A 12,500-nucleotide genomic window follows, 5' to 3' on the forward strand; every position below is an offset into this window, starting at 1 on the left:
CAAGGACTAATTTCAATGTGTAGAAAGGTGCATAGACCGTGTGTGTGTGTGTGTGTGTGTGTGTGTGTGTGTGTGTGTGTGTGTGTGTGTGTGTGTGTGTGTGTGTGTGTGTGTGTGTGTGTGTGTGTGAGAAAGAGAGAGAGAGAGACAGACAGAGGAGATCTGTATTTACTCTCGATTCAGATTACGCCCTGCAAACACACACACACACACACACACACACACACACACACACACACACACACACACACACACACACACACACACACACACACACACACCTGTCAGCTTGTCATTGACTGTATGCATATAAAAGTCACTTACAATAATGACAGAAATGTGTATATCTAAAGTACAAACATCGAGATTGTATGTATTCCGCCCCTTTTTTTGCCAAGGTATACATTCAGGTCACTCATAACTGTTGTTTTCAAACTTGGGACTGTGCCTCTAGTGACTGTTTTGTGCTCCTTCAGAGGAGAGGAGAGGAGATGAGGAGAGGAGAGGAGAGGAGAGGAGAGGAGGATGAGGATGAGGATGAGGAGGACAGGAGGATTTCTATCCCACAGTGAGTAACAGAAGGAAAAACTATGTGTGGGAAGGTGCATAGAGAAGTGGTGTGTGTGTTTGTGTGTGTGTGTGTGTGTGTGTGTGTGTGTGTGTGTGTGTGTGTGTGTGTGTGTGTGTGTGTGTGTGTGTGTGTGTGTGTGTGTGTGTGTGTGTGTGTGTGTGTGTGCGCGTGCTTGGACGCGTTGCGTGCGTTTTCCATCAACATACCTGTACGTCTCCAAAAGTGTCCATTTGGAGACTCCAAATGGTACCTTGCAAAAACGCCTAGGCATACCCACATATAAAATGGTGTAGAGAACCCACCTTTTGAGATTTTGTTTTGAAATTTGAAATGTAAGTTCTTAGGACTTGTTGCCTTTGTTTCATTCTGTCTGTAACCCCTTACCTCACAGTAAAGGGTATGTTTCATAGATGTACATTTTATTTATTCTAGGCGAGGGTCAAAAAATATCAAAAGTTACAATAATTACTTAATCTACAGATTTCACCAGAAGAATTTACAGTGGATCTGACTATATGTAAAGAAACTAGAGAATGTCTGCTTTACAAAAGTGGTCTTATTTTGTCCATAGCACAAAGGGCTGGGGTACAGTTACAATTTCAATTTGGGTACGCCTTTTCAGGCGTTTTTCAGGCAAATCGCCAGGAATGTTAAGGGGTTAATGCATGGTCCGGCCTCACCCTGTTAATTTATTCATGAAGAAGCTGCCTGGCCCTGGGCATCCAGTGGCCTTTATCACACTGAAAGATGAGAAAGCGCGCTCAACACCTTCCAATGCACTGCACTGGGTGCTTACCTTTGTTGATGAATGAACTCAAACTTCAAAAATAAATGATATAAAGGAACCCTCATCAGATTTGTTTTTGAGCTGAAAGTCAAAAAATGGCGCTAACGTCATTTTGCAAAGAAATTCTTCATTTGAACCTTTCTACAAGTGGCCCAGAAGTCTTCATTGGCTGTGCAGGCTGCTGCAGTAGTACCAGAGACCACCCGGAATATGTGGAGAGACGGCCACTACATGCAGCTGCTGGGAATGCAGATGGCTGAGGGGAAAGTGTCTCCTTGCATAGCACTGCTGTGTTCACAGCTGTAGACACACGCAAGCGCACGCACACACACACACATGCGCACCACCATACACACACTTGCACTCACATGCATGCACACACACACACCGACACACACACATACAGTGAGTCCAATATGTATTTGATCCCTTGCTGATTTTGCCGGTTTGCCCACTAATAAAGACATGATCAGTCTATAAATTTATGATAATATGTATTAAAACATGGAGAGACAAAATATCAAAAAGAAATTCCAGAAAATAACTTTAAAGAATATATTTTAATTTATTTGTATTTAATTTAGGCTAATAAGTATTTGACCCCTCTAGCTAAAGAAGATAAAGTGCTTTGTGGCAAAGCCCTAGTTTTCTAGCACTGAGGTTAGATGCTTCTTTTAGTTAATGACAATGTTTGTGCATATAGTAGAAACTATTTTTGCCCATTCTTCTTTGCACATTATCTCTAAAACATTAATGGTTTGTGGCTGTCGCTTGGCAAATGGGAGGTTCAGTTCTCTCCATAGAATTACTATTGGGTTAATATTTGGAGACTGTCTAGGCCACTTCACGACTTTAATATGCTTCTTATTGAGCCACTCCCTCGTTGCTTTGACTGTATGTTGTGTATTATTGTCATGTTGGGAGATCCAAAAATGGCCCACCCTTCAGTGTAGTGGTGGAGGGAAGGACGTTTGCACTCAGGATTGCACATTACATGTCTCCCTTCATCCATTCATTGACAATGTGAAGTTGTCCTGTGCCTTGGCCAGACAAACACCCTCAAACCATAATGATACCACTTTCATGCATGATGGTGAGGAGGGTGTTCTTGGGATCATAGACAGCAGTACTCTTTCTCAAAACACATTGAATTGTGATAATGCCAAACAGCTTGATTTTGGTTTCATCTGACTACAGCACCTCCTTATCATATCCTAAACCAGTCTGATGTCCGTTGGCAAACCTCAAGTGGGACTGCGCAGGTTCCTTCTGAAGTAGAGGTACCATGTGTGCACTACAGGATTTTAAACCTCTGTGGCATTAAGTGCTACCAGTAGTTTTCTCAGTGATTTTGGTCCCAGTAGCTTTGATATCATTGCCTAGTTCATCCCGTACAGCTCTAGGGGGATTTCTTTCTGTTCTCATGATTATCAAATCCCTACAAAAGGTCAAATCTTGTATAGAACCCCAGGCAGGCTGATGGATAGTCATTTTGTATTCCTCACATTTTGGAAGAAATGCATCAACAGCTGGGTCATTAATACTCAGTCTCTTTCTTGTGGCTTTGCAGCCCATTTAATCTTTGTTCAGGTCTAAAATCGTGTCCCTGATATCATTTGACCACTCTTTGGTCTTTCCCATGCTGGTGAGGTTGGAGTGTGACTGATTCACTCATACTATGGACTGATTCTGCTGATTCAACGTGTCTTTTATGCATGTTAGTATGTACAGGTGTCTTTAATTCAGATGACAAGTTGATCGGAAGTGCCCATCTGGCCTGTGGGCCCGGAACTGTAATCAGTTGGCAGGGGATCAAATACTTATTTTGCTCGATGAAATGGAAATAAATTAATATATATTCTCTTCAGTTAATTTCTGGATTTTCTTTTTGATATTCTGTCTCTCCATATTAGAATACATATTATCATAACATTTATTGACTGATCATGTCTTTGTTAGTAGGCAAACCAACAAAATCAGCAAGGGATCAAATACATATTGGACTCACTGTACATACAACATCCACGGCGCACTCAAACACACACACACACACACACACACACACACACACACACACACACACACACACACACACACACACACACACACACACACACGCACACACACACACAGAGAAAGGACAAAAAGAGGGGAATATGACACAAGGGAGAAGTGAACGGCAAGCCAAGACTGGAGGAGAGGAAGTAAAGCCAGGCCATGTCATCCGTCATGTTATGCCTGTAGCACAACTATCATATATAGGGACAATTAACCTGCTTTGTCTGTGTGTGTGTGTGCCTGCGCGCGCGTGCGTGCGTGCGTGCGTGTGTGTGTGTGTGTGTGTGTGTGTGTGTGTGTGTGTGTGTGTGTGTGTGTGTGTGTGTGTGTGTACGTGTGCGGGGCAGAAGGAAAGACTTTAGGTTTCAGTGTGTGTGTGTGTGTGTGTGTGTGTGTGTGTGTGTGTGTGTGTGTGTGTGTGTGTCTGTGTGTGTGTGTGTCTGTTTGCCTGTAAAGATGTTTGTGTGTGAATGTGTTTGTGCCATGCAGTGCCAAAGGAAGCTGTGGTAATCTGATCTCCCCAAGGAACACATCCTGTTTAGCACAATGCTCTTACACACCACGCAGCTGACAATCAGTCTGTCTGTGTCTGTGTGCGGCACGGTGTGTGTGTGTGTGTGTGTGTGTGTGTGTGTGTGTGTGTGTGTGTGTGTGTGTGTGTGTGTGTGTGTGTGTGTGTGTGTGTGTGTGTGTGTGTGTGTGTGTGTGTGTGTGTGTGTGTGTGCGTGTGTGTGCATGGCACTGTGTCTGGTGCTTCGGAGCTCCTGACTGACTTCTCCCACCCTCCACAACCCCCCTAAGTCTTGCCTCGAAGTGATGCCAGAAGCCCTGAGGAACCCTGTTGTGGAGCTGCCAGTCAGGCAGTCAGTGTGGCGCTGGATCTGGTATTGAGTAGTTCCTCACTGCCACTGCCCCCCCTCACTACTCATGACCCCCCAGGGATGATGCCCTGCGGTGGAGCTGGTGGATGGGGGGTCTACCTGTCAGTCTGTGTGGTGCTGGCTGGGTATGGTACTCAGGAGTTCATAACTACCCCCCCACTACTCCTGACCCCCCCAGGGCTGGTGCCCAGAGAAAGAAGCCCCTGCGTTGGAGCTGGTGGATGGGGGATCTGCCTGTCAGTCTGTGTGGCGATGGATCTGGTGTTCAGGATTTCAGGGGTGCTGACAGAATGACAGACTGCTGTTCTGTCGATATGGGTTGCTTTGCCAAACTGAACAACCAGTAGCCTGTTACATGTATGCCTCACATTCACCAATTCACACTCCAGTGACTGTGGCTGCCATGCAGAGTACCACCCTGCCACCAGGAGCAATTTGGGGTTAAATATCTAAACACATCAATGAGTGTCAGGCAGAAAGGGGCTTGAACCGGCAACCTTCTGGTTGCTGAACAGGCTCTTCTACCAGCTGAGGCACCAACGCGCCTGACAGAAGCCCCCAGGAGTGGTGCTGAGAGGAAGCCCAGCAGCGGTGCTGGTAACGGGGGGGAGCCTACCTGTCAGTGTCGGCCTGGCTGGCTCCGCTGTGGTGGAGGATGTTGTCCCGTGCCACAGAGATGCTGCCCTCGGGCACCGGCCGATTCAGCCGCCGGGCATACATGCTGAGGCCCCCGTCCGTCATGTAGCTGTGGACACACACACACACACACACGTTGATTACTTTATTTGAGAGGACCAATAATTATTGAGAAACAATACAGCGCTCCAAACAATATTAAAGTAGCAATAATGTGTCTTCTACATAAATGCAAAAGTTATACTGGCCTGAAGCCTATTCAGGGGTACAAGTGGCATCTCCTCCTCCAAATATGCAGACTGCCTATAACTGCAGATATTGAACAATACTTGGCTATCTGTTTGAATTTAAGTTTTGAATTTAAGTTCACTTATTTATTGCAACTCATTTGTCTTCAATATACTGTATCTTATTTTGAATTTTAATTCATATTTAATTAATAAATTCTTTACTGCTTATGTCATTGTATAATATCTATCTATTATCTATCTGCTGTCTAATAATCTTATTGCACAGATGTAAAATGTGATTGTTGATGCAATGCGATAATAAAAGGCACTGTGCACCACACGTGCGTGTGTGGCCACACACAAGTTTGAGCGTCTTTTATTATCAAGGACCTTGGCACAATATAAACACCACATATGACCATTAAGATCCTATTAGGCCCTTGTAAAAACATGGTTTCCTCATTTCTCCTCATTACAATGGCTATAAAATCCTTTGTGTGCAATCCAGCTGTGCGGTGTGTCATTACCAACGACAACGGTTTCCGCTCTGCCATTCTCCCAGTGACAGATGGAAAAATGGCAGGATGAATGCAACGTAATGAGAACTAATGGGCACTTGATCCCGTTGCATTGTTTGTCGTATTCTGTGTTTTTCCTGATGACAATGCTCTGCGCTAACTCCACTGTGTGCAAAGGGCGAGCCACAAGCTGAGAGCAAACACTCGACAGTTGCAATCCGCCAACGCAGCTCAGCGCAGGTCCAATGCCAAATATTGACCCATATCATCTGCCTTATGTAGGCCATCATTGTTTGGACCTTTTCCCATCGGTGGGGAGGATTAGTGTACAGGCTTTACCAGATTAGACTGCACTAGACATTCTTGTTTTGGTACAAACACACTGAGAAGGTGCTTGGTCCCATACAGGTATGCATCGCTGTGAGAAAAAGAAATATCGGCACAGTAAAAAAAAAAGCACAGTTAATTCAACATGTCAGGTGGAGTAACAGCATTTAATGCCCATAAATGAATTAGTAATTGCATCCATACAAATGAATCCATACAATAGTGGCACTGGCTGTCGTTGCACTGCCCTGACACGTGCTACTGCTGAAACATCATTGACCCACATAAGCATTTTCCAGTTGGAAATTCAGGAATTCTTGATGAATCTAGACAAACATGTGAGACATATATGAGATGAAACCTTTCTGAATCCACTGATACTGGAGGGAGTTGTATGAACACTGAGCAATGAGCTGCTAGGACGTAGATGAGGCTATCAGAGGGTTGTTGGTTTGACCCCGGTAACTCTGCACAAAGACGAGCAGGGTGTCCTTGGACAAGGCATTGAACCGTGAGCACTATAGTCCAACTGATGTGTTGGCTGGCCCGTTGCACTGCATTGCATGGCTGCTTCCCACCTTCTCTATAGACCTACATGTGGAAATGAGTTCATGTGAAGCATTATGTGCCTTAAGGACACTGCAGTATCTAAAATGTTCAGTAATGTGTTTCATTGTATAGGGCACTAATCGTGGTGTGCATTAGCATTGCCCTTGTGATTCGATTCGATAACGACTCGGGAGGTTTCGAATTGATTCAGTCCAGTTCTAAGACACATATTTTTTATTAGTTTCATTAGCCTTAGGTGCACTGTTGCATCCAAAATGTTCAGTGATGTGTTTCATCACATACGGCACTAATGTTAAACAATATAACTCACACTCTATGTAGTGGAGTATCGTGAGCATTTTGAAAGCGTGTCTTGAGGCTTGTTTGTCTTAAATATTAAAAACCTATATCTTATTTAACATCGCCAAGTACATCCACACACACTGATCCATGTGAAAGAATTCCGCCATGGACATACAGTTACTACAAGTCTGAGAAATTCTAAAAAGGGGGAAAAAAAAACTGCTCGGTTGAGTTCACAAAATGAAATGTGTTGTCTGGCTCATTGAGCCACCGCTGAAGGCACAACATCCGCGTCGGTCTCGTGAAGAAAAGAAAAACTAGACAGCAGGCAAACACGGTGTCTACTGATTAACTTCCCTATTGTTCACATCAGCCAGAGAGAGCTGAGCAGAGCAGAGGTTGCCTTTAGATTGGCCTCACAGTCTGAAGAGAGAAGAAAATGTGTGTGTGTGTGTGTGTGTGTGTGTGTGTACTCTACTTAACCCTGTGCTAATTTACTTATTTTTTTCAACTAACCCTACTTAGCATCTGCACTTGTTGTTCTGTATATTTCCTGTGCTCTATGTGTCTGCTAGTGATGTTGACTATGATTATGTCCTTGACTGTAAGTCACTTTGGTAAAAAAAAAAAAAAAAGCGCCTACCAAATGCAATGGAAAAGCAAATGCACTTGCAGTACACGTGGAGAGGGAGGGAGCATTCAGGCAGCATGGAAACTAACAGAAAACGCACACAGCTTTTCAAGACAGAAACTGGTTTTCCCCATCACAGTTGAAAAGCCTAGCCTAATGCCAAACACATAATAAATGATTAATGTGAGGCATTCAAACAGCCCAACACCCAAACACACATCATTCACTCACAGGCCATGACCCACCAACTAAGATTCCACATACCTCTGAGTGCTGAACATTGCTGCAAAAATGCCAAACCGAATCTCCACTCAGAGTCAATCCCACAAGTTTAAATTAGACACTGTGAGGTTCAGAGGTCCATGCCGGAGTCCAACAGCCACAGTGGCAGACAAATACCAGCTCCAGAGACTCTCTCTCCTCATCCAAGACAAGACAATACCAGCTCCAGAGACTCTCTCTCCTCATCCAAGACAAGACAAGCTCCTCGCTTCCACACTCCTTCAAGTCACTACTACAGTATGGCTGGGCTCTGGGAGGCTGTGCAAGAAGGGCTCATTTGCATGGCTGGGGAGGCTGGGTGATTGGTGTGTCTTTACTCTTCACACACACACACACACACACACACACACACACACACACACACACACACACACACACACACACACACACACACACACACACACACACACACACACACACACACACACACACACACACACACACACACACTGTCCAAGGGGGTGGTGGGACTCACCCGTGTTGATTAGGGGGTTGTGAATAGAGCTGGAGCTAGAGGGGCCATCTCTCTCTCTCTCTCTCTCTCTCTCTCTCTCTCTCTCTCTCTCTCTCTCTCTCTCCCCTCTCTCTCCTTATCTCCCTATCTCTCACATTCACCTTTCCTGTCACCTCAGTAAAAAATGAAGGCACCAGAAGAGGGTGAGAAAAGCGGTGGTGAAATGACAAACGGGGGGGCTTCAAGGCCTCGGGCAGGGACGGGGAACAGGGACAAGTACAGCCCAGAGCAGGGGAGGAGAGGAGGTGAGAGAGAGGCAGCAGCAGAGCGGCAGGAGGGGGTGGCGGACAGGGACAAGTACAGCTCGGGGGAGGGGAGGAGAGGAGGGAGGAGAGGGAGGGGAGGAGGGGGGGGTCGAGGGTTAATAGTCTCACAGTTGTGGGCCAGCTTGGTGAATGGCTGGAGGGGAAAGGAGTGGAGAGAAGTGGAGAGAGGGTGGGGATGGGGGTGTTAGTAAAGATTATTCAAAAGGCTTTTTTCAAAGACAAGCAATTTCCTCACAAGATAGAGAACCCCGTGGGCCAATTAAATGTGAATTGACTCTAAGTGGCCTCAATCAACTGGCTCTTCAACAGTAATCACTCTCCTTTTTCTAGATATGTAAACATAAACAACAGAGCGACAGAACAAAAGAAAGAAAGAAAGAAAGAAAGAAAGAAAGAAAGAAAGACAGCCCAACAGACAGACAGACCAACATTCTTGAAGCCAAATCGTATCACCTGCCCCCACCTGCGTCCTCATTCATACCCCAACCCAACCCAACACAAACACGTCACTAAACCAGCCCTATCCCCATTCCCAGTCCCGCACATGTGCGCCCACAGCTGCTCTCGGCTCATTTCCTGTGAAATAAGGCACAGCAGTGCTGGGTCACATCTCAACCCCTAGTGGGCCGCTGTGGAGGCATGGTGAGTCAGTAGAGGAGAGGAGAGGAGAGGAGAGGAGAGGAGAGGAGAGGAGAGGGAGGAGAGGAGAAGGGAGGAGAGGAGAGGAGAGGAGAGGAGAGGAGACAGGAGGAGAAGAGAGGAGGGGAGGGGAGAGAGGAGGAGGGAGGGGGAGAGGAGAGGAGAGGAGAGGAGAGGAGGGGAGAGGAGAGCAGAGGAGAGCAGAGGAGAGGAGAGGAGAGGAGAGGAGAGGAGAGGAGAGGAGAGGAGAGGAGAGGAGAGGAGAGGAGAGGCAGGCAGGTTAACTCAGCAGGGGAGGATAGGCACACATAGGCATGTGCTCATAGACATGCATACATGATGACTGTGTAGAGTAGGGTAAGGTAGGATGTGTATGGTAGAATAGAATAGAATAGAATAGAATAGAATAGAATAGAATAGAATAGAATAGAATAGAATAGAATAGAATAGAACAGAATAGAACAGAATAGATAGAATAATCTTTCTCTGATGTCTTTGTTTACACTTTTCACATTCCATCCGAAACTGTGTGGCAAGAAGCGGCGCATTTTACATGCAGCAATGCAGAAGCACCCAGAGCATAATAAGCCTTGAGACTTAAACGAAAAGTGAAAAAAGCAAAAGTACACAAAAATCCATACAATAGTTGCACTGGCTGAAACATCACTGACTCACAAACTGTATATTCTCTTGCAGACACACAAACAAGCGTGCACACACACACACACACACACACACACACACACACACACACACACACACACACACACACACACACACACACACACACACACACACACACACACACACACACACACAGGGGATGGGGAGGGAGATGGAGGTGTGTCTGGTGGTGGTAAAGATGTGTGGTATGTATGGGTGAACAACACCCAGGTGACAAACACCAGCGGAGCCCATTAAGATTTATGATTAACTGCCATTCGCCTCCTCAGCACAGGCCACCACAAAGGCAGGAATTAGCTCATAGGTGAGAGTGAGAGGTGTTAAGCAACCGCATCTCTCGGCCAATGACATTCAAGGACACTCTCTGTCTTCCGTCTCTGTCTGATATCAGTTTGTCAGTGTTGGTTACGCTTGTATGCTCATGGGCAGGTTATGTTGTTAAATGCGTACATTTTCTATCACAAAGTAATACACATAACAATTATCACATCCTTTTGTGTGCAAGTTTCAGTGAAATTGTGAATGAAACGGACGAAGTGAGGTATGCTGCCTTGTTAACTGATGAATTCAACACAGCTGCCATGACATACAAGTGAGTTCATCCGCTCCCCCAGAGTGTCTCCCCCAACTTGGGCTCCACTTGAATTTCTCACAATCGTTCAGGGCCCACCTCTGACCCAATAAATAAATAGTCAACAGCAATCCACACACACAAATATTATTTTGACTTTTATAAAATGATTTCAAGGCCACCTTGGCATACCTTCAGGGCCCACCAGTGGCTCCCGGACCAAAGTTTTGTGAACCCCTGCACTAGCACAAGTTACTGAACAATCAGCTCTATCTGCCATTAGCATAATACATGACCCAGCAAAGGCGTTTGCTCAGACATAACAAACCTCTACCCAGCACCTGACCGTCCGTCCGCTGGTGAAAACGTGCAAAAAAGGTGTCATGATTTGTCTTATTTCTTTTTTTTTTCCGGTTGCTCTTAAGTTTTGTTTTCACATGCGTAGATTGGAGATGAGCAAATCCTCTTGGTATTTGGTTGTGATGCTGAGGAGCTGATCGCACATGTTGGTGGTGCTGCCTGTTTAGACATGACACGCAGGAAAACAGGAGGGGAGGCACAAAAACAACAAGCCAACAACACACGTCTTGCCTCCGTAGTTGTTGGCCGTAGTACAGATCCTGCCAGCACAACATGGCTGCTCACTGACATACGGCAACTTAAAGTTGAAGTATCCAAGGCACTCTTCAAAAAGGTTAAATAGTTTTAATACATGGCTAAATCATATATAGAAATATTGAAAACACAACAAAGAGCACCGTCAACCTACCAATCCAAGACTAACGCTGCAGCTCTCCAAACCTATTTTTTTGTTACACACTGCAACCTGTTTGAAAAGCCTGATCTCCAACAAATCGGTGCTCCTGGACACGGATGTTAAGGACACAAAATCTGTGTCCAAGAGCACAGATTTTGCCTAAATTCCGTGCTCCTGGACACGGAATTGTTTTCCGTGATGGGCACACGGAAGTGCTTTCTATATTCCCACAGCACTGTGTTAACTCTATCATTAGAAAGAAACATACCAAATGCTAATCCTAAACAAAATAATGCAGTAGCAATTGAAGTTGTGCCCTGACCAAAACATTCCCTAACCTTAACCTGTCATTAAAGACATATTTTTGAGAAATACCTTTTCCAGTTGGTTGATAGGCTGTCAAATTCATATAATGAATGAAAGGATACTAGCTGTGCCCAGACCAAAACAATCCCTAACCCCAACCTGTCAGTAAGAAATATTTTCATGAGAAAAAATATTTGAAATTAGAAAAATCTTGAGAAAACACAAGACTGTGGAAACATAGAACTGTGGGAGTATAGAGAGAGCACTTCTGTGTGTCCATCACGGAAAATAATTCTGTGTCCAGGAGCACGTAATTTTTGGAGATCATGTTGGATTGAAAGAGGCCATTGCTTCAACAATAGTAGAGAAGAATAGTAATTTACAGTGTTATCACACACAGGATTTCTACGATTGTGACCTGTCCTTAGTGACTACAAAAAAAGATGTATCAGAGGGTGCCTTTACAGTCAGAGGGTACTGTGCACACTAATGTACCCTACCCTATTTAATTTCCCCCCAGGATCAATAAAGTTACTCTACTGCAGCACATACAAGCTAACATGCCCATGAGGATCATGGCTGGAGTCCAGTCTGGGCTATCTCCCTCCCACTAGTGTCCTGTCTGATCTTCACTATCCTATCCAATGAAAACTTAAAAAAAAGTAATGTGATAAAATGTCAAGTGTTAGATCTGTGCAGTGTATAATATTAAGTGTTACAAAGCTGAGATTTGTACATTATAATCTCCCTGGTTGTTTTGCAGATAAGTAGGAAGGTTTCCGCATACCCACCATCCACAAGCTAGTATACGGACATGAAACAGAACATGAGAATTAGGCTATCCAGGAAAATACTAAGATGAAAATCAGAGAAACCAGAGAGACAAGAGAGGGATGGAAAAAAAACGATTACAGACCCCTGCACCAGTGGGGGGACGGGTGGCTTGGATTTCTCACGGGGGTCACAAGGCTACAGCATCTCCTCAGGGAC

General features: G+C 45.0%; 1 protein-coding gene across 1 annotated transcript in view; it reads right to left on the reverse strand.

The window, feature by feature from the left end:
- Positions 1 to 12,500, reverse strand: part of LOC134447311 (neuron navigator 2-like) — a 151,170-nt gene that overhangs the window by 89,375 nt on the left and 49,295 nt on the right. The window contains exon 11 of the mRNA XM_063196715.1: positions 4,914 to 5,042. Coding sequence (XP_063052785.1) covers positions 4,914 to 5,042 — 129 coding nt within the window. The remainder of the gene's footprint in view (positions 1 to 4,913; positions 5,043 to 12,500) is intronic.

The sequence above is a fragment of the Engraulis encrasicolus genome, chromosome 4, assembly GCF_034702125.1.
Source record: "Engraulis encrasicolus isolate BLACKSEA-1 chromosome 4, IST_EnEncr_1.0, whole genome shotgun sequence".
NCBI lineage: Eukaryota > Metazoa > Chordata > Actinopteri > Clupeiformes > Engraulidae > Engraulis > Engraulis encrasicolus.